This window comes from Heptranchias perlo, chromosome 1, assembly GCF_035084215.1.
Source record: "Heptranchias perlo isolate sHepPer1 chromosome 1, sHepPer1.hap1, whole genome shotgun sequence".
NCBI lineage: Eukaryota > Metazoa > Chordata > Chondrichthyes > Hexanchiformes > Hexanchidae > Heptranchias > Heptranchias perlo.
This window is the reverse complement of record NC_090325.1, coordinates 134,712,054-134,735,891: the sequence shown is the minus strand read 5'-3', so window position 1 is coordinate 134,735,891 and position 23,838 is coordinate 134,712,054. Positions and strand designations below refer to the sequence as shown.

General features: G+C 41.9%; 1 protein-coding gene across 2 annotated transcripts in view; it reads left to right on the top strand.

Annotated features, from left to right (window-relative positions):
* The window catches only part of tll1 (tolloid-like 1), a 268,042-nt gene that overhangs the window by 209,529 nt on the left and 34,675 nt on the right, over positions 1-23,838 (top strand). For both annotated transcript variants that reach the window (XM_067991164.1, XM_067991173.1), the window contains exons 14-16: positions 3,322-3,447; positions 4,750-4,910; positions 16,673-16,853. In XM_067991164.1, the coding sequence (XP_067847265.1) occupies positions 3,322-3,447; positions 4,750-4,910; positions 16,673-16,853 (468 nt within the window). The remainder of the gene's footprint in view (positions 1-3,321; positions 3,448-4,749; positions 4,911-16,672; positions 16,854-23,838) is intronic.

Here is a 23,838-nt window from a genome sequence, read left to right as displayed (position 1 = left end):
ACAAATGCTTTCAATCAGTACTCAACTCTTCCAATCAGATGCTTCCTCCCACCCTCACACATTACCACTGTTGCAAGCCGCATCCCCACAACTCACAGGTCACACACACTGGCAGCTATTCAACCATGACAGACACATCACCCAAACATCCTGCAGGACACTCACCGACACACGTCCCACTTTCTTGCAGGAGAAGGTGGCGCATAACAAGAGGCAGCAAGTGGCTGTGGCATTTAGCCCCTCGAGCCTGTTTCGCCATTCAGTGAGATCATGGTTGATCTGTGACCTAACTCCATACACTCGCCTTAGCCCCAGTTCCCTTAATACCCTTAGTTAACAAAAATCTATCAATCTCGGACTTAAAATGAACAATTAAGCTAATATCAACTGCCGCTTGCAGAAGAGCATTTCAAACTTCTACCACCCTTTGCATGTAGAAGGGTTTCCCAACTTCACTCCTGCATGTCCTGGCTCTAATGTCCCCTAGTCCTAGTATTCAAGTATAGGAGACCTCCAAAAACAGGTACAAATGCATTTGCAGCCAGAAGCAATAATCCAGCAACTAAATCCTGCATTGTCCCTTTAAATAGCACTGGTGGGGGTGGCCTTCAGGCTGTCTATGACCTGTTTAGCTGTGCGTGGTTAAGACAGAGCATTAGTTGGAGCGTTGAGTTCCAAAATCGTATGTATCCCTTTTAAATTAGCGTTGCACACTGATCTAACGCATATTCCCCATTACATGATCCTGCCGTTCATTGTCTGTGCGTGCGCAAGCGTCTTTACCAAGGTGGCGTCCGGAGCACGTCGCGCTAGAAGCATGCGCATGCATTATGGACCCCGTTTTGGGACCTTAGGAGGCCGCGTATCACCTTTAAAAAAAATGGCCACTATGCGGCCGAATTCATAGTCCTTTGTGTCAGCCCCGTGTAAATGTCCCTCCATTTGACTAATCATCGAGTAGATTGACAATCATCATGAAGAAGCCTTTGGTTCAAAGATCCCATTTCTTAGCTAGTTACCTGGCAATGAGTAGCTCCTGTGAGGAAATAAAACAAGGACATTTTAACTTCTCTTATTTAAATATGTCCTGTAGTGCACAGATAAAATTAACTTTTGTCAGTCTTAACTGTCTTCATTATTTTTACGCTAAGTTGCCAAAACAGGGAAAGTTCCACTGAGGTTCACATTCAATGCTGATACATTCTGTTATTGGTATTAGTGTGTAGTGTAGTGCACAGTGTGTGTGTGTAAGCTTGTGGGGAGGGGAGAATTTTGACGAGCATAAAGAATTTCAAATCACATTTCTATGAATGAACTATTATTGTGTGTCCTCCCAGCAATATTCTGCTGTTCTAAAGCTTGGCACAATGCCACTTACCAGATTGCATAACTGTTAATGACAATGACCATTAATTCATAACTTAGGTTCAATAAAAATGTATAATTTAAATTTGGCCAATAGAGTAAAAGTACTTTTGTAGACATACATAAATCAGAAACAATAACAATCAATTTTGCAAATCACAGAAGGGAAAATTGGACTTGATTAATCCGATGAAATGATGTTGCTTTTTGTTTTCAAGTTATTTAGAGCATCAATGGTGTCAATTTATTTTGTAACAGATGTGTTTACAAAACTCCCACACATGACCTTCAATATTTCCAATCATCCCTAAAGGTCAGTCTTCCTGTGATTGCAAGCTGTGCTCCAAATAATTGCACATCTTCTATTAGGAAATCATTTTAGTTTGCAACTGTTAACAAAATGTAGTAAAAGTAAAAAGAGAACATATTTTGTTTTTTGTCAATTCACTGAGCAAATCGCTTCATTTTTATCCTGCACCCCACTCTACCCCTGATAATTCAGTCATTTTTTGTACTAAAAAATTAGAATTATCCAATAATTTGAATTAACCAACTTCAAATTAAAAGGAGTAACTGTACTGCCTTTAATATAAAAAATGTCCCAAGGCTTATGGAAAGGCAGCAAGTCTTGTAAGTCACCAGAAGGGGCTGTCCTTTCTTGTCTCTTCCAATGACCATTCTTCATGTTAGTATGAGTAGTGAGTGCCAGCTAATCAGCTCTGGGAACTTTCACAGCCAAGCCAATCTTATTCTCAACTGATGTCCACACAGGTACAACCCCTATTGCTGTTCCAGCTAAGATGGCTAAGTCAGCACAAGAGGGTTAAAGCTAGGATCTTTTCATCAGATATAGCCCAGTACAACACCATACAATGCTCTTGCCCACTAAACCATCAGGGAGAATTGTTTCCTTTTGTCATTTAGTTTTTGAATTACCTGGATCTGTAGTCTAAATTCTTTGTATATTCATAACTCACAAACACCTCTGAATAAATGATACTGAGGTAGAATTTTTGCAGGGTTCCCCAATCTTCTGCGTTACTTTGGTGGTTAACCTTGGAAGTTATGCTAGACCTTTATAAATTAATGGTTAGGTCCAAGCTAGAATATTGTGTCCAATTCTGGTCACCTAATTTTAGGAAGGATGTCACAGGTTTGGAGAGGGCGCAGTGGAGATTTATTAGAATGGTGCCAGGGATACAGAACTTCAGTTACGTGGATAGACTGGAGAAGCTGGAGTTGCTCTCCTTAGAGCAGAGAAGGTTAAGGGGAGATTTAATAGAGGTGTTCAAAATCATGAAGAGTTTTGATAGAGTAAATAAGGAGAAACTGTTTCCAATAGCAGAAGGGTCAGTAACCAGAGGACACAAATTTAAGGTAATTGGCAAAACAACCAGAGGCGAGACGAGGAGAATTTTTTTTACGCAGTGAGTTGTTATGATCTGGAATACACTGCCTGAAAGGGTGATGGAAGCAGATTCAATAATAACTTTCAAAGGGAATTGGATAAATAGTTGAAGGGGAAAAATTTGCAAGGCTACGGGGAAAGAGCAGGAGAGTGGGGCTAATTGGATAGTTCTTTCAAACAGCCAGCACAGACACGATGGGCCAAATGGCCTCCTGTGCTGTATCATTCTATGATTCTATGAAACGGCGTGCGCGGGCGTTTATGTAGTTTCTCCGAAGCTTACACCAATATTTCACCAAATTTACACTGGAAGGTTGGGAGAACAGAGAAATTACAGGCGACCATCTCTTTATTCTTCACTCAAATACATATAAACCTAATGAGCATCCAAAAAATATATCAACTACGGCATTTACAAAATGAGTGTTCTATCTACCCAATTGGCCCTCAAGGGAAAAAAAAGTAAAAAAACCACCCCACCCAAAAACATCAGATACAAGGAGGTAGGCTGCTAACAAATGTTTTTCATTTCTTTACCATCTCAACAGAGGAAGACGAATGTGCCAGACATGACAATGGAGGTTGTGAACAGCAATGTGTGAACACCTTGGGTAGTTATAAGTGTACCTGTGATCCAGGCTATGAACTTGCAGCAGACAAGAAAAGCTGTGAAGGTAAAAGTTGCAAAATAAGAATGTCAAATAACTTAATGAGGATTCCAATATTCACACTGCAGATATTCAGCATGGTCACATGATTGTTCTGCTACTGGCAAATTCTAGTTGGGAGTAGGAAGTAGTACCTGGAACCTCCAGTGATAGAGCACTGATTCCACAATCAGATTTCAATTTTTAGCCTCCACTAATACTTGGACTCAGTGGCCAACACGCTTGCCCACTGGAGTATCATATGGTGCAGAATCATCCACCTCAGAGGGGAGTGTGAATTGGCAGGACTTCTGCTTCTCAGATGTGGAACTACTCTCTGCTGATAATAGAATGCCATATCTGGGCAACCAAAGAGAAATCATGAGACAAAATATTTTGCTCTGTTCACTACATGATCACTCAAAACATTAATCTTTATATGGTTATTGCCCCATATTGCACATATAAGGACAAGGTTAATCAGTTTAATGACACTGTGTTACATTGCCTTTCATTTTATCCAATTCTAATTTTCATCCCAGTTTTCTCCCTTTAAATTCTTCTCTCCTGAAGGCAGGGACCGATGGCAAGATATGAAGGTAAATTTTGCGAGGCAACATGCCTCTGGCTGCATGTAGTAGTACGGGGCCCCACAAGCTGTTATCCTATGATTCACTAGGTGACAGTGGCCCTCTGGTATTTCACCCAAACGGCCATTGTTCATGTGTGAGCCTGGACAGTGAATGTTGGTGGATAATTCCATCATAGGGCACTACAGCTATTTGCTACATACACCTCTACACTTCCAGCAACAGTCATTGGAGACTAACTCACCCCAGTGATTTCTACCCCTCACTAACCCAGGGATACTCAGAGCAATTAAAATACCTCCTCTACTACCCCAGATGAAATCAATGAATCCACCACGGATTGATTCAGGCATCTTCCCGATCTGTATTTCTTCGTACCATACCAAGTGGTGCATTTATCCCAGAGATGTACGGTACAGAAGGAGGCCATTTAGCCCATCATGTCTGTTGGCTTTTTGCTAGAGCAGTCTAAAACTAGTCCCACTGCCCTTCTCTCTACCCACAGAAGCATTTAAGCTATCAAGGCCATGTTCAAATTATCGCATGAAATCATGCTGAATTATTCCAAAAATAAATCTGTTTACATTGTAAAGGCGCTTTCTTAATTTGTACTGCACACCTATTTCTTCACTAGTGATATGCTAAATGTCTGATATTTCAGACTAACTGTTGTATTTATACTAATTCTGTTACATAGAATCTCAAATTCATAATGTAATTCCACTATCTTTAATTTTAGCTGCCTGTGGAGGACTCTTGTCAAAGCTAAATGGAACGATCACCACACCAGGCTGGCCTAAAGAATACCCTCCAAATAAAAACTGTGTTTGGCAAGTTGTGGCTCCTATCCAATACAGAATCTCTATGCAGTTTGAATTTTTTGAATTAGAAGGCAATGATGTAAGTAACTTAAATGTTGCCAAATCACAAAATGAAAATTCATAATTTTAGCTAAATCTAATTAGCATGGACCCTGATGAGGCGACAAAGCTGTTTCATTAAAAAAAAATATTAAGGTCCATTGCAGTGTGTGCTTATGAAACATCGCAGAAGATAATGGGCCAGATCTTGCTGGAAAAATAACAGTGTGTTAACAATGCACCCTGTTATTAATGTGCAAATCAGCCAACGACTTGAGGAGATTAAGAGATGCGCTGTGAGTTGCGAATCTCCAGAACTCACTGTTTGCTTTTCAGCGCTCCGCCGTTTGCTTCACACAAACTGTATCTCGCCCTTAGCCTCCCCGGCATTTTTAAGAACTTGCTGGATTTGCACATTAATTGCCCATTAAACTTGCCACAGAAAGTCAAGCCTGACAATTAACAGCGTTAGTACCGCTTTAACGATGTGATCATCATTAATGCAATGCAATCAACCCAGAAATTGAACAATTTAAACTGTGGAGTCTCATTCCTTCAGGTGGTAAAATGTTGTTAGAGATTTTAAAAATGTCAAATTTAAAATTTTTAAATTTTTTTCCTTACTTTTCCTTTCTGTCTCTTTTTTTCTCTCTTAATCCAATCTTTCTTTTTCTCTCTCTTTTTATTTCTCTTTCTGTACCTGATTTGACTCTAATTCACCCTCCTCAGTCGTTCCTCTGTTTCTTTCTCAATCCGTAAATCTCATTGGTTAAGGAGATACACTGTTGGTCCCGCCATTCACTGAGCTCCCAGAAGCCCCATTGCCTCCTCCACGCCATTATCAGCTCGCACTTCCAGCAAGTTATGGCGCAAAAACCTTTTGAGCAGAAGGGTGCAGAAAAAGTCTAACTAACAGGGCATGCCACAAGATGCCCCGTTCCAGCAAGATCCGGCCCAATATTTTCGAATACACAACACCACAGATAACATTTTCTAATAAAATCCACTAGGTAACCAGTTGTTTGACTTCAAGATGTCTAACACTGCGATTGTTCCTGAAATATTTTGACGTCTGTGTCTTCTTGGTACCCCTTCAGCCTTGGCAAAGGCCGATAACAGGTTAAGATATCTTCCGAGTCTCACCAAAGGCTTTCACAATTTTTGTCTCCCTACTATGATACTCACCTTTAATTGTTCTCACCTCTTTAATTTTCATTTACCTTGAACTTTCTGCTCCCACCACTAGTGTGGTCTATGGACTCAGCCAAATCTGCACGTGGAGTTATGCTAATGAGCTGATTATAGAAAATTGGTACCATCAGCACACGTCCTCTTGAGTCTGTCTGAGACCCGCCAATAGCCATTCTGGCGGTATTCAGGATCATCCAGGCTTATGAGTTTAGATCCTCGACTTTTGTTAAGAGTCTTGCAGCTGATTAAATATATTACAATTTGACCAGCTGCTAAATGCGTACTATCATTGTTGTGAGATCAACAGGAGTAATATTGGAAAGGGCTGGCACCTGTTTGCAGGGATTGCATACTCTTAGTCCTGGGCCAGCGAGAGAGAGATACGTGTTCTCCCTTTGACTGGTCTTTGATTTGAGGTTGGCTGCAGACAACTTTGATTTTTTAAGAGTTAAAATGTTATAAACTTTTCCCTGTTCTTTCTGGTGTTCCATAGCATCCTACTTTTAGTGCTGTTCTATGATTAGCTGACAGGAAACCCTACTAGATTATCATTTTGCTTGAAATAATGAGGTAGTCTGCACAGCAGCCTGGGCAAGAAATGGCAAAACTAATGCATAAAGATAATTCCAAGTGTCAAATGTCAGTCAAGACTAGTACCAGAGCAGACATCTGTCAGCCTTGCCTCAGTGGTAGCACTCTTTCTTCTAAAGCCAGAAGTTTGTGGTATCAAGCCCTGCTCCAGGCCTCAAGGACAGTTCATTGCATTCCTGAGGGAATACTGCACTGTTGGAAATGCTGTTGTTTGGATGAGATGTGAAATCGAGGTCCTTGTTACCCTCTCGGGTAGATGTAAAAGATTGCACAGCACTATACAAAGAATTGCAGGGAAGTTCTCCCTGATGTCCTGGCTTACATTTATCCCTCACCTAATACCACCAAAAAACAGATTAACTAGTCATTCATCTTCATGCTGTTTGTGGGACCTCGCTGTGTACAAATTGGTTGCTGTATTTGCCCATAAAACAACAGTGACTACACTTCAAAGGCAATTAATTGGCTGTAAAGTATTTGGGGATGTCCTGAGGACATGAAAAGTGCTATATAAATGTAAGTTCTTTCTTTTCTTTCCAATGGGAGTTTCTTGTGTTACTACAGAAACTAATAGGTCTGCCAAGGCCATTTAGAAATTCTATTTTTCTGTTCTTCAAGCAGAAATGCTCTTAGTTCAGTTCCGTAAATAATCAGGATTTGATCTGCTCATTGTTCACTAAGACTCCCTTTTTCTTAGCAAAACAATGGTATCAAAACATTCACACAGTGAAGTTGCTTGTTCTGCATTTTGCTTTACTGCCACAACTGTTCCATAATGAATACAGCTGTGCAGTCCCTTTAAGAATGCCACAGTCTGGTTTTAGTTCATTGTAGAATAAATTGTGCTACATGGCAAATTAAGCAATAATTATCTGTAATTATCATTTTTATTCTCCAAGGAAAAGAATAAAAGGGATGATTCCATGATCTATTGCTTCCCGTGGGGAATGGCAATCACAGAAAGTGCACTTTGGGAACTGGAAGCACGCAACTCTTGATTTTCTAGTCCATTGAGTAAATGAATGGAAAATCATGGATTGCATTATCTGATTTTTCGAACTGTGTTCCCAGTGAGCGCCACTCCTCGCTGGGACCGCCTGATCGTGAATCACTCTGATCGACAATGTGTGATGGGTTATACAGACCTACTGGATAACTCAAAAGCAATATAGGCACTTGTTAAATTGACCACAACTATAGTATATTTAATTTGCACAAAGCACTGGTAAAAGAAATGCAATTTCTACGACACATTTGAGTTCATTTTTAAAGTTTAAATTAATTTTTACTGAGGTTAAAATTTCTTTATTCAGTAATGTAAGTGCATGGGTCAATGAGTTTGTGGGAAATTCTTATATGTGCTATTTTAATGGAGGAGTTAGAAGTTAACAGCCAAGGGCTGATGGCCGGCGCGGACACGATGGGCCGAAGGGCCTCTATCCGTGCTGTATGACTCTATGACTCTATGAATCAACTGCTGCCATTGCAACCACAGTCACCATATCTGTTGAAGTTTTTCCTTGCATTAAAACTTTTTGTTCACCAATTTCTTTCCTCCTCTTCTGAAGATACTAAGTTACTGTGGGGTGTTCTTTCATAAATGCCAATTGGTGATTGTTCATGCATAAGGCCAGTATCAGGCAATTCCGTCATGGGGGACATCGCAGCAGCGTGCAATCACATTCTCACCACGCGCACTTTCCAATAGGAGTCACTAAATAGCAATCAGCAAGCAGAATGTAGGCTGATTTTTCCTCTTCCTTTCCCACAGAGGCCGTTGTAACCAGAGCCTGCCTTAGGATCTTGGGATCTCTCAGTGAAGTTGGTCATAGGCCTGTCCATTTCCACTCCTCCATGCTGCTTGCTTTTTGCACCACCTTCATATAGAATAACTGAAATATCTAAGTTTGTTAAATCGATGAAGCTGAGTCTGTTTTAAGAAAGATCCAAAAGAATTCATAAAGTATAATACTATCACTACAATAAATGTGTGTGTGTATGTGTATTATAATATATATACACCTTCAACTTCTATCATTTAAGTGATTTTTTTTTTGAAGTCTAAGCATTAAGTATCCACATTTTGAACAATTACTTCAAAATATTTCTGAGAATATCCTTGGTCTTTCACTTCTGAACTGTTACCAATTCAGGGGAAACATCAATTGCTCAGCAGTTGAATGACTTTTTATTCAAAATTAAGATACCCTAATGTAGTTGACAGAAAGTAAACAAATCTGTCCCCCAAATCAATCATAGTGCAATTGCATTGTCAAGACTGGCTATCATTGAATGAACTTGGGGAGAATGATATTTAACTTTAAACTACCATAAACTGCCAAACTAATGGTGCTGATTACATCTGTTACCAAAGTGTCCACGTATCAAACTATTGATTATTACCCCACTGTGAGATCTGGCTGTATAGTGCCTTTGGGCCCGATATTAGGAGGGTGGCGGGTTGGCAGCGGGGGGTCGACTGGGCACGTGGGTAACGCGCCCAGTGAATTCAGGGTGCTCCGCACGCGATTGCAGCCTAATTGAAGGCACTTACCTTGGCTTCCGGGTTTTCCATTCCAGACCTGTGCAGCAGGCGCACTGCGCACCCGCATCACAGGCTGTGAGCAGGAGGAGCCCTATTTAAAGGGGCAGTCCTCCAATGCTCCTCCTGCAGCAAAGAACCAATTTTGGAGTATGGAGCAAGCCAGAGGCAAGGCTGCTTCAAGGTTCTCAGACTCCTCACTCCAGGTGCTGCTCGATGGGGTGAGGAGGAGGAGGGAAATTTTTTTTCCATTGGATGGGAGGAGGTGGCCTCCCTCCGCCACCATGAAAGCCTGGCTGGAGGTGGCCGAGGAGGTCAGCAGCAGCGGCAGTGTGTGCAGAACCTGGGTCCAGTGCAGGAAGCGCTTTAATGACCTAACCAGGTCAGCCAAGGTGAGTATACTTACGCATTCTCCCACACTCCGTCTTCCACATCACTTCCACCACCACACAACTCTTTCTGCACTGCCACCACAACGCTCTCGCATCACTCCTCAACCATAATCCTCACCTTGTCTGCACTTACTCACCGCCCCAGTTCCCATTTGAACACTACCACGCAACCCAATCCTCATACAATCTCATGGTTATGTCTCATATGCACCCTCCCATGCATCTCCCACACACTCACCCCCACCCACACCCACACCAATGCATGCAGTGGGTCACTATGCAACCATCACTCAATCACACCTCTGTGTTTTGTCTTGATAGGAGAAGAGATGCCGGAATGCCCGGGAGAGGACAAGGACCGGAGGGGGCCCGCCACACCAGGTGGTCTTAATAGACGCGGAGCAGCAGGCACTAGAAATAAGCCGGTCACTGGAGTGCCTGTCCGTGGCGGACGCCGAGACTGGGAGTGCACAAACGGCTGGTGACAGAAATCTAACACTCAGCACTCATGATAGCGAATGATCTTAGCATCACTTGGCATCTGCAGCATCTCAACATCTGTCCACGTGCTTAATATTGCTTTCTGTTCTCTTGCAGGGCCATCTGCGAGCGCCGTGACCATGGAGGGCGATTCCTCAGAGGACCTGCCGGCCTCTGAGGGTCCATCGTCACACCTGAGCCAGCCATCCTCCAGCACAGATACACACACCCGGGTGGGTCCCCGTCCTCACTTAGTTGGGCTTGCACATGGTGAGTCACCACGCATGTGTGAGCACGAGCAGACCCTGGTGGAAGGGGCAGACGTGGAGAGTCCGCGTCAGTGGAAGCATTCTTCTCCAGGCTCTGCTCAACTGGACCCAGATGCTGAACCCTGGGGGGCTAGCCATGAAAAGGAGAGTCATCGAGAGGCAGCAGCACATTGCCGAGGTACTTCTAACAGTTGCCACGCGCACTCTCCACAATCGTGCAGAGGATGGAGGAGTCCAACTCCTGCATGAGTGGAATGGTGGCACAGATACAGGAGGGTATCTCCGAGATAGTGTCACAGGGACGTGAAGGCTTCTCTGAGATAGTGTCGTGGGTAGGTGCGGGAATGTCTGCGATGGAGGAAAGGCTCGCCTCCATCGAGCTTCAAACACTGCTCAACAATGAGTCCATTCAGGCCCTGACAACGGCTGTTCGGATTCAGGGTGAGCAACATTCTGCCGCCTTAAACAGGCTGACAGATACCTTACAGCTGGCCTTCCAAGGCTTTACACAAGTCCTCCAAACTGTCGTCCAGCAGGGTGGAAGGAGTGATGTGGGCCTGGGCCGGAGAGGGATGATGGTGAAAGGGGACGTGGAAGTGGGGACGCCACTCAAAGCGCTCCCACATCTCACCCGTTGCCCTCCTCTCAACCAGTACCCGCAATGCTGCCCCCTCTCCAGGTGGCCAAGTCTGCCCCTGCACAGGTGCAGGTGGAGCAGTCTTTGGAGGGGCCCTCACTGGCACCGAAACCCAGGTCCGCACAAAGCATCTCATCGGTCAGGGCATGGACAAGAGAAACCTGCCACTACCTCTGCTGAAGCCACAGGGGTAGCACCACGTAGGGGTTCCCGTAAATGTAAGGCGAAGGTTTTGTGAGCACAAAGGGGATGCACAAGTGTGTAGGACAAAATGTCATGTTTTTGATTTACTTTTGTTTGTTTTGCAAAAAAACATTAAAATTTGTTATCACCACTACTGCCACGTCTTTGCAAATCTTGTCTGGTTTGTGCAATATTGCCATTTCCTGAGGATCACCATAAAGACCCACACCTGATGCCACCCATTGTGTCACTGCAGAGTGGGTGTAGGTGTATTTGCAGGGCTCTTTTGTGCAGACAACTGAGAGACGTCGGCGATGTCCCCGGTGGCACCCTGGAAGGATGCAGAGGAGAAGTTGTTGAGGGCAGTGGTGACTTTGACAGCGACAGATAAGAAGATGGTGCTCGGGCCAGCTGGGAGCAGCTCGGCGTCAAGGAGGCTACAGATGTCCACGACTACATGTCGAGTGACTCTGAGCCTCCGTGTGCACTGCTGCTCAGAGAGGTCCAGGAAGCTGAGCCTCGGTCTGTGGACCCTGTGGTGAGGGTAGTGCCTTCTGCGACGCATCTCTCTCTGCGGTTGCCCTCCCTCCTGCTGTGCAGGTGGATGTGTCACAGCACTCTGTTGTGGAGCTCCACGTGTCAGAGGTGGACGGCGTGGCCGGCGAGGCTGGTGATGCTGTTCGTCTTCCGAGGAGGTCTTAACTGCAGCTATGGCGGCCCCCATCTGGAAGATGTATGTTTGAGGGGGTCCGCAAGGTAGGTAAATGTGTCTGCACACCGGGGTAAGTGTGCAAGTTGGTGAATTGTAGTGTTAGGAGGAGTGTGGTGGAGGCCAAACTTTGTCCAAAGTGACAGAGTGGCCTCCTGCAATGAGTGAGGGTCTCCCCCCGCCACTTGTCAAATGGACCTTTGCAGCTGCCACAGGCTGGTGGCTGCAACACGTCCATTTGAACTGGGAGTGTTTCCCCCAGTACGGGAAACACGCTCAGTTGACCTGAAACTCCCACCCCTCCTAAAATACCGTCCAAATCAGGTCTCCTAACGACCTGAAGTATCAAATTAATTGATTTAAGTGGGATCCCACCGGCTTTAATTGCCGGCGGGACTCCCGCATGCGGGGACTGTGCGGGCATCCAAGCGCGTCATTGGGGAACCCAGAAGTGGGCGGGTTGGAGCCGGGCTCCGGACCCACCCCGGGAATTCCCAATTTTCGGAGCCCTCCTGCCACAAGCGCACCCGCTCGGACATCTGAAAATCGAGCCCTTTATCATAGCAAAACATCCTAAGGCACATGGAAAGAGAGTATAAATTCTGAACAGGAGTTGGTAGAAGAGTTGAAGGATCTAACTGAAGGGGTAGGTTTTGAGCAGGCTTTTAATTATGAGCAGAGATGTAGCAAGTTGGAAGGGTTCAGGGAAAGAATTCTGGAGTTTTGGGGTATGATGGATTAATGTTAAAAGCAATGTTAAATGATTGATTTCTTGGCAGTGTGTTATTGGAGTCACTTGGCAAAGGATTTGTGTTCGTGAGTAAACCATAGCATTTCCAATAAAACAATAATTATTGAAGTTAACCACAGAAAAACTGTAATGAGGTCAGGATGAAAGGGCATATGAAGTAAAAAGTAGAAATGTGAAGAAATATAATACATTGAATTAGTAATAGCTTCAGTACATAAGCCAGAAGAACACACTTTGAACAGATGGTGTGATTATAAACTTAATCCCAATGGAAACGTGCAGTACATGTTTTTCATGTGAAGTACATCTGTGGTATAATTTAAAGATTATTATTTGATTATGCTTATTGTTTTTCTCATATTCTCATTGGATGTGGAGTACCTTACATTTAGATAGATGGGCAAACACAAATTGGTACAGCTCCCTCGGACTATCCATCACAGTACTATCTGAGGCAGTTCAGTTAGGTCAGACGCAGACAGTGCTAAATATTAAATTTAGTAATGCTGCCTGTTAGTTTTGTTTTCATCATGTTTTATGTGAAAAATACAAATCTAATTGCAGTTACTGGTGGCAGTAATAAGATGCATTTTACACTGGCTCTGCTCAGCTGCCTCAAATTCTACAGAGCAAAGACAATAATTAGAAAACTTACAATTTATTTATAACCAGTTGGCTTCCCTTGGTATTGCTAATGGGATGTTGAAGGATTTGCTATTTCATAATATGGGCCCACTAAGCCCATATTAGTTCTCTCCTCTCTCCCCACCAAGTTTGCCAGCAGGTTCTTCCCCCTCCTCTTCCCCCCCCCCCCCCCTTTAAATGGTTCTCTCCCTCCAAAATATGATAGTTCTTTTTTCTTCCTGCTCCCACTTAGCAAGGACTCTCACTCTTGCTCTCAACTTGAATAGGATCACTCTCTCTCCCTACCACACATCAGGGTGTCTTTCTGTGTCTTTGTGCTCCCCACCCACCCCGAGCAGCATCCCCATGAGACTCTTTGGGTGTGATTTTAAACACGCCAATTGCAATTTTCAGTACAAGTGGGCAGAGCGAGCACCAAGCACAGTCCACCCATGTGTACCAGGCGTTGAGCAGCCTAACCAGCTCAAAAAATGGCCCAAGAAACTTTTTTTTTGATGTGTACAGGGTGCCCCTGACAACTCTGGCCTGCTGCTGGTCCATTCGAGGCCTCCCTCCAGGATTGCCTCCTCTCCTCCAGACCCGATCTGCCGACTGACTCAGCATGGGAGCCGGACAATTTTCCGCCGTCTCACAACTGGTTGCCGCCCGCAACTCGTTGGCAGCATGCTTCAGGCCACATGGCGGCACCAACAGATGGGCTCTGCCAACTTCTTGACTGTTTCATCCACAAGTCGAAAATCGTCCCCTTTGTATTTCATTCCTCCCTGTCAAGAGTGTCTCCTTTCGTATCCCTTCTCTCCGCTAAGAGGCTCTTTCTTCTCCCTTCCCTCCAAGAGAGTGTCTCTTTCTTCCCTCCTCTTCTGCCAACAGAATCTGTCTACCTCTGTCAATCTCTTCTTCCCTTTCACCGGAGTCATTGGAGTTTGAACTCCTGAGCATGCATTTTGGGAGTCATCATTGATCATATCCACAGTTCTCAGTTGGATTGGGTACTATCAAAAAATTCTCATCGCCTCTCATGGATGCTGGTACTAGCACGTCCCTCCTCTGTCATTTCTGTTTCTCTTGCTTTGCTTCTGTTTCTTTCACATCTTTTTCTCTTTCTCTTGATTTCTTCACTTCTGATTCTCCTGCTCATTTTTTATTATTCTGTTTTTACCTCTTCTGTTTGTCATTGCAAAACTTTCACCCTGTATTTGTTCATGCATTTATGCTACTGTGGAGGGAAACCGTGGTGGTGAGGAGTGGGCCCAGCAATTGAAAGAGCCAAGAATATAAGAGCAACATACTGGGGTTGTTGACGCAGCACAGAGACTAGGAAGGGAGTGGGCTGGGTGCTAAGGTGACTGGGAATTGCCTTTTACATGGGAGTCAGACCCTTGATCATGTATTTTATTTTACATCAAGATCCATGCTACAGGCCTCAAAATGTGGAAAGTCAGCTGTCAAGTAGGGATCAAAGGGGAGAGTGTAGTCAAAGTCCCAGATGTTCAGAATCCCAGTGGGGTGCATTCAGCCATTTGTGGAAGAGGGAAGGGAATTGTTTGAGCCAAGTTTATGGATGCGTTTTTGATTGTTGTGTGAACATTTGTATGTGTTTATTTTGTGATCAAGTTTAGTTGTGAGAGTTTATAGTGGAGTAGGTGAGGAACTATCATTGTGGCTTTAACCAATTTTTTTTACTAGAATATGATTTGAGGGAAATTGTTTCATGTAATATAATTGTTGAATAACAAATATAAAAATAATCAAAAGATAACCTGTTGGAAAGCAGAATAACACAGACGCTTGACCAAAGGGAAAGAAGAAAATTGACAGACACATTCGACAATTATAACTAAGTCACCATACCCAAAGTAACTAGTAGACTCAGGACACAACAGACACAAGAAATAATAGTATACATATGTAATGAACTTCAATTCATACAGTACATTCTTACCAAGGAAATGATTCATCCTTCCCTCAAGCTGCCTGACATCTGTTAAAGCCAACTGTTCTTTTGCACATCTGTTTTTACTTAATTTATACCCACAAAGATTTTAGGTAGGTGTCTGTGTTATTTATCTATCACTTTATCATTCATCTTCCTGTTATTTCATATCTGGCATTATTGTTGAATTGAGATCAAGCAGGGGTAGTGTGATGAATGATGTCTGACTACAAGAAAGGGTGGATTGTATTTCTGTATATGTTCATTTCAAATCTCAGGTTTCCTCTTCTTTAACCAATTTTTCTTATTCCGACAGAGATGCCCTTTGAACATATCAACATCTTTTGTCTTAACTTTTTAATATTGTAAAATAATATTTATTGCTGTGGTACCATACTTTGGTCCAACAACACAGATAGTGCAAACAGTGTTTTCAACAGGTATCAGTACAATCCTGACTGCACTAAAGATGGAATCCTTCCTCCCTTGCCTGAACATTAGTACTAGAAAGCTGCTTCCAAGGTTTGACAAAGGTTTACCAGTGCACACCAAAACAGGTTAAGAACTGGAGTGAGCTGCTTTCTATTTTCCCTTGTTATACGTGTAGCAAATCATAATGGATATGAAAATTGAACATGAAGGATATTTTCTTTTTAAAAAAAAAATCACAACTGCTATGCCAAGACTGAACTCCACAAAATTTAGATGTTCTTTTGTAAGATGCAATATTTTTGAAGAAAAAAAAATTATTGACCACAAGACGTCTACAAACCAATAAAATGATCACAAAGATGGGTAAAGATCATAATGCATCAGCAAAACACTAATTAAATCAATTTCAAATAAAAGAGGTAATAATTCAGTTTTGTAATATGCTACCAGTCAGTCCTCATCAGTGCCCGACAGAGCTACATTTTTAGTGCCAAAAAAGATAAAATTGAGGCCGTTCTGTTTGAATAAGGTTAATACTATATATGATGCTATGAAATATCATCACATATCAATTACTGAAACTGTTTTTCATTGAATGTTTGTTTGCAGCAAATATTTATAATACAAATGTGCTAAATCCACACCACATCATAAACTAATTAATACTCAAACTGGCCTCTGTTGCACTGGAATAAAATCAGAAAGGGATATAGTGTACCATTAGACTCATCACTTTAATAAAGCCATTTTTGACCACTTCATCTGATAAACTTGATCGTATTTCTTAACAGATTAATTTAAATGTATGGCGTAAACACAATACATTATGAAATTCTGTGGGAAATGATTTATGTTCCACTTGTGGCTCTCACATGAAAAGATCTTCAAAATGATCTTTATTTTTCCACACTTTGATTAATATACCAATGCAATATTGAATGAATTTAAAAGCAATAATGATGAAAAGCAGACTGTGGCGTAGTCTCAGCTTTCAGTCAGAGCATGCATCCCTTTTGTAACTCAAATTATCTGCTTGGTTTGTACTAGATATGCAAATATGACTATGTCGAGATCCGCAGTGGCCTTTCATCTGATTCCAAGCTTCACGGCAAGTTTTGTGGTACTGAAGTGCCTGAAGTTATAACGTCTCAATACAACAATATGAGGATTGAGTTCAAATCTGACAATACTGTTTCAAAGAGAGGATTCAAGGCCCATTTCTTTTCAGGTATGTTAATTAGACAGTGTGTAATGCAAACCATTGTTGAGCCTCACATATGTAATCAAGGTGTTCAAGTCATGTCACAAACTGTCAGGCTAAAGTTCAACTGATGCATGAGCATCATCTAATATCTGGGATTAGGTTACAGTAGTTTACTGGCGTTTGTTATTGTATGTACATATACAGAGTTATAATTTGAGAAGAGTCAGTTTTGTGGAGAGTTCTACCGTCTCAATGAATTGCGGGTTAATGCTTGTAGAAGAATAATGTATTCATTTGTAATCTCACTACTGTAGGCTTACATAAAAATACTTTCCAATAGATTATACAGAAGTTCCAGCCAGATACAATATATTATAAAACATTGATACATGTTTTATAACAGACAGAGTAGCAACTCAACACAATGAAGCACCAGTGTACTACTTCATAGAATGGTGGGAGATGGTCTGCCATCCTCACTGTGACATGGGTGGAAGGAACAATTATCAAAAGAAGAGTCTTCTAGGGATGCATCTTCCTGTAGGTTGTTTCTGAGCAACATTGGCAGAAGCCTGGGAGCAGGTCACCTTCTCCCCTCTTTCAGCCATAAATGGTACGTGGTATGAGGAAACTGAAAGAAAGTGGAAGGGAGAAAACTTAAAAAGGGAGTATCATCATTGATAAAACAGTACTTCATTACAGATTGCTTCTTTTCAATAGTTTTCATGCCTCTCTTGTGATACACTTGGACATGAGTATTTCAACTTTACCGGTTACAATAATATATTATTCTTAGGATCATGTCACACAAAGGGACACTTGTCTTTCTGGAGCCCATTGAGTATTTTTATGAATAAGCAGACCTGCCGAGAAAATATATCAAGAAATCAGGCAAGAAGGTCTGTGGGCCCTGCAGGAGTTTCCATCCCTGGAATGCAAATTCATAAACTACCTCCTCAGAATTTCATTTTCCAATAAAGTAGCTTCCATGAAAAAATTAATCTAACTCATTTTTCTACTTTTAAAATCTTGTATCTGAATTAAAATTTTCCTGTCTGTCTTTGTCTGGGAATTTCCTGGGAGCTGCTTCCTCTCTGCTGCTTTCCGCCGCACTTTCGGCAAAGTAATGGTGGTGGAGCTGGAGCAGCTCTGAGGTAATTCTTGGTCTTTGTTTATTTTTCTTTTGTCTTCTCTATCTTTTCTTGCATTTTCTTTGTTTCCCTTTTTTCTTCTGTTTCATGTGCACTCTATCTTCTTACCTAAAACTTGGATGTACATACGTTAATGATACAGACTCTGCTGATTCGTCTTAATAGCAAAACAAGTTTAATTTACTAGTTATTTATATTGTTAACCTAAATTGGTAATGTATTCAACAGTTAAAATCAGGATTTAGAAGTCTCATTTTTTGTCTTACTCAATCAAAACCCAGCTCCTCCAGCCAAACTCTCCCTGACCCCCTGACTACTCCACATCTGCATATCCAATACCCCCATTATCCCCAACTACCACAGAGCCACAACAGGAGAAGAGAGGCAGATAGAGAAACAAAACAAAGATTGAGAAGGATAGAAGTGAGTAATAGGAAAGGAGAAAAATGGAGAGAAAAACATTCGAGAAAGAGACAAGCAGTAAAGGAACAGATAATCTTAAGAAAGAAGAGGAGAAATGGAATAATAAGCATAAAAAGAGGAGACAGATGCTGGGTGAGCTCCAGTATCTCGCTCAAGTCGCTACTGTTCACGTGAGAGACTTGGCAGCAATGGTGTCAGGTTATTTGATCCCAGATACCATCATGGCTGAGCATAATCCTATCTTTACATGATATCTGCATATGGGCACTTCCAGCAGGAGTCACTGGATATGGGGCTGCCGTGGGAATCTGGGCTGACTTTTCCTTAACTCAGGGTACTGTGGCCAACGGTAGGAACTCGACTGGTCCCTGCTGCGATCAGCTGACTCAGCACAGTCTAGGACTGAACCCAGGACCTTTCTAGTCTATATGATTTAGCTACTGACTGGATAAAATCGCTGAATTATTGGAGGAGCTCAAATACATGTATTTTCTAATAGCTATTCTCACTTAATATATTGAGCCATTATTGTACATTCTGTTTAGTCCATTCAGGACAAATACAAGATCAAAACTTTATTATAGTAAGTGCAGAATAAATATATTTAATTTGTAGCTCACAATTATTAAGTGCTTATTAAATCACATCAAATTTTTGATTATACTGTTAAGAATTGAAGACCACGTAGTGCATATTTGGCACAGAAAGTGAGTACTTAGGTGGGAAAAAAAATCAATCCTTTTACAACAAAGATGTCCAGCCTGTGTTCAGTGTTGAGGTCCAGGAACTTCAGAGGCAGAAGACAATTGGCAGAAATGTTTGGATGTCTTTGTGTTGTATATGGGTTTGTATTTGATGTACACTTATTGCAGTATTCACTGCATACATTACAATGCATGCCTTTATAAATTAATAGAAAATTTGGGGCTGAATATTTAGGTGTGAGTCAAAAAGAGCTGAGAAAGTTTTCATTTGCCCCAGTTAAAGACTTATGTCATTTATTATTATGGTCATTATTAAAATTTATATTATCTAGAAATGATTACATTGATTCCAATTTAGCCTAATGGATAGGTTTTCACCACTCTTTTAAAACTAACTAAGCTGATAGTATAATAAAAAGATTGTGGTCCTGAAAATCCTTGGGCGGCATATCTTGGTATAAGTGCCAATGTGCGCCATCTGCTGCTGCTGACCTCGCCAAGGTTTATGGGGTCAGAGAGATGTCCCATGATTTACATACCTTTGGCGGGATGGAGTACTTCTGCCCCCGCCCCCACCCCCCCCCCCCCACCCCCACCCCCTCCATCAAAGAAGCTGTCCTGACAATGAGGCCTGGATCAGGATGTTGCTGGGCCTCCGACCTCCATGAAAGAAAACTGTAGATGCTCCCGTGGCGCTCTTACAACGGGGACTGATTCGAAAAATGTTTTTTATAAATGAATGGTCCGGAGTCGAGGGCAAGATCACTTAATGGGCCCTACAGCCACCATAGGATTGACCAGCATGCCAGGTGTCTTGGCCCTGCCCCTAACCTGCCTGCTTGTGTTGATAGAGGTGGGAAAAAGCACGCCCCCGAAAAGTCCATCCAGGAAACTTGGGTGCAAGGCCAGGAACTATCAACTGAGACCTGGCCCAGTTTCTGACTCCTGTTGAAGTTACGGTGGGAGTCTGCCGGAATGGCTGCAAACTTTGAAGACCTGCATGACCATTATATAGTTCTATATTGCTACCCCAGTGGGGTTCCACAGGGCTCAGTACTAGGTCCCTTGCTTTTTGTGATATATATTAATGATTTGGACTTGAATGTAGGGAGCATGATTAAGAAGTTTGCAGATGATGCAAAAATTGGCCATGTAGTTGATAGTGAGGAGGAAAGCTGTAGACTGCAGGAAGATATCAATGGACTGGTCAGGTGGGCAGAAAAGTGGCAAATGGAATTCAATCCGGAGAAGTATGTGCTGATGTATTTGGGGAGGGCAAACAAGGCAAGGGGGGGTACACAATAAATGGGAGGATACTGAAAGGTGTAGAGGAAGTGAGGGATCTTGGCGTGCATGTTCACAGATCCCTGAAGGTAGCAGGACAGGTAGATAAGGTGGTTAAGATGGCATATGGGATACTTGCCTTTATTAGCCGAGGCATAGAATATAAGAGCAGGGAGGTTATGCTAGAACTGTACAAAACACTGGTTAGGCCACAGCTTGAGTACTGTGTACAATTCTGGTCACCACATTACAGGAAGGATGTAATTGCACTAGAGAGGGTACAGAGGAGATTTACGAGGATGTTGCCAGGACTGGAGAATTTTAGTTATGAGGGAAGATTGGTTAGGCTGGGGTTGTTCTCTTTGGAACAGAGGAGACTGAGTGGTTATTTAATTGAGGTGTACAAAATTATGAGGGTTCTCGATAGAGTGGATAGGAAGGACCTATTTCCCTTAACAGAGAGGTCAATAACCAGGGGGCATAGATTGGTAGAAGGATTAGAGGGGAACTGAGGAAAAATTTTTTCACCCAGAGGGTGGTAGGGGTCTGGTACTCACTGCCTGAAAGGGTGGTAGAGGCAGAAACCCTCTACTCATTTAAAAAGTACTTGGATGTGTACCTGAAATGCTGTGACCTACAAGGCTATGGACCAAGTGCTGGAAAGTGGGATTAGGCTCGGTGGCTCATTTTTGGCAGGCGCAGACACGATGGGCCGAGTGGCCTCCTTCAGTGCCGTAAATTTTCTATGAGTTTATGTGTGGAAACAATGAAAATACTATTTATATACTCAAACCAAAATAATGCAAATAGATGTAATTTGCGTTAGTTGTTCAAACTGCCATCAATACTTTTTTTAACGGCTGCTGGTATATCACACCTATGAGCCTGGGACTGGTAGGTATTCTTTGGGATGAATACCCCACTGGCCAGAGTTATACTGTGGGGGGTGTGTTACAGGATCTTACCACTGAGCTCAGACCAGCAAATTTTTAATGTTTTGAGGGCAGGGGCAAGAGTGCCCATCACAATCTCATAATTTTAAAGCACACTGTTTAAGCCAATACAGTGCCCAGGCATCCAACAAACCTCTGGACACTTTTTAAAGGCAGCTTCACACTGGACCTACTGGAGATGTTATCACTTCTCAAGCCAAAATGTGTTAAGGAGTTAGGCAGGTGATCTGCCCTGTGCATTATACTATTGAAGCAGAAACAGCTTTGCATTAGTGCAAAAGTGGTAGAATAATGGCAGCCTATGTTTTCACAAATTATTAAGTATGGCTCAGAAAAAACATGATGAAAGCTGTGTTAAATCAAGATTAAAAATGAAAATAAGCTTTCCCTCAATGAGCTCACTAGATGCACTGCCCACTGAGCTGTACAGACTAGGAAGGTCCACGGTTCTATATTCAGCCTGTGCTGAGTTAGATGGTTTCACCCACGTGCTGATATGACCAATACAATTATGCTTAATGCCCCTGGGCTAGGGAGAGAGAAAACTGGCCAGCATTCCCACTACTGATTGCTATTCAATAACCTCTGTTGGACAGACAATGGCTGGGAGAGGAATTTGATGCAAACACACTTATTAGTCATACATTAACATCATCAACAGTAATTTCTAAATTTAGAAGTTATTGCAGATTGTTACTGCAATATTTATCGTCACTGATTTTTTTTCATGCATAAAGCAGATGACTTTTCAAAATGATCTTTTTTAAAAAAATGATAAAATAGCAGGCTGTAGTGCAAATGTCAGTTAATATCACCAACTAAAACCTGTTGTATTTGTTCTATGGAAATGCAATGCCTTCATATACTTTAGATAAGCATGGTTAAAGAAAAGGCACTTATTTTTTCTGTACAGGGGTTTGTCAAAACTAATATTCTGAACGTCATAATCTACTGAAAAAGTTATACAGATTGTTAAAGCAGGTGGTTCTAGCAGTGAAACTATCTCTATCTGTGGACCCTTAATGAAACTGGCAGTAATCAGTAGATGAACACCTAACATGCTTGCTTAGCATTCTTCTGTCTGCTATTTTAGCAGGGAATTAACCCACTTAAAATAAATGGGTTAACACCTGCTTTAAAATAATGAACAGAGGAACGTTATACAAATTATTACATGTTTGTCTACTGACATCACCAACAATAATTTCTCGGCTACACTGTTTCGTCAGTTGTTAAATAAAATATTATAAGAGTTGGATATGTATGTTGATAAAATGTTTCTATTTTTGGTCAAATAACTTTAATGTACTAAAAACTGAGGTATATTTTCAATTATGTTGCTTGTTTAGTCACAAAGCCTTCAAATGAAAACAAAACTAATTGTTGTGCCCTGGTATCAGATGAGATAATGGACTTAGAGCAATCAGCATACACTCATCTCTGGTGCCATCTTGGTACATTTTCTTTCACAGACAAGGAAGCACCATGCAAAGAGAAAATTTTTGTTTTTGAATCTTGCAAGGACTTGATGCAGGTTTCCCCTTCCAGCCGAGTACGTATTATTGACAGACTGGTGGCCTCTGAGAGTCTCAGAGGTACGACCACGTGTCCTCTGGTTGGCATCTAACACAATTTTTGGGATGGATCTTTCATTACATGGGGAGTGACACATCCATTCAAAACTGGAAGACTGATTTCTGCCCAACAGCAGCAAATATATTTATTCTTCCATGACAATCCATTTATCTAAGCTAATTATTCCACCTACGCAGAATGTATGCAGATCTTATTCCATTGCCACTTAGGAATACAATGTATTTAGCTGTTTTCTACCAGAAATTGTAAGATTAAAAACAATCAAAGTTTTGAGTAAATATGATCTTTGTTGTTATACAAAAATATAAACTTCGTTGTATAATGTGTTCCTAAAACTGCTTTCAGTTTATAAGCTTTTTGAAATCCAGTCATTTGCCTAAAAGTAGTTCCATCATTCATTCCCCTACAAATCAATTATTATTCTTATATCGAAAGCAAGTTTGTTGATTTAATGTGATCACAAGGCTCAATGTACTCATTTCATCCTTCCATATATTTGTATGACTGACCACTGAGCAAATTGCAGATCTCGAGAATATTTTTATTTGCTCAGATGCTCCCACCTGTTTTAGTAATTAACAGCTGCCCATGACTCTCATTTCTCTGCATGTTAAAGTGATAAAGCACTTTGCATCATGGAACTGAGAGTGTCAGAAACACTCTTCCAGTTTTGACAAAATGGACGAACCACCCCTTGCCTGATATGACCAGCTCACGTAGAATGACAAGAGCCGACTGCCACTCACTGAAATGGCTGCTAATATCATTTTGGCTTTCCTCCCTTGTAGCGAGTATTGTGGCTGTTTAACGCAGACTCCAGGGGTTAGAACTTCTGTGCTAATCTTTGCTTCACATCTAACACAGTTATACCTTTTTAGGTGATTAGTTTAAAAAAGTG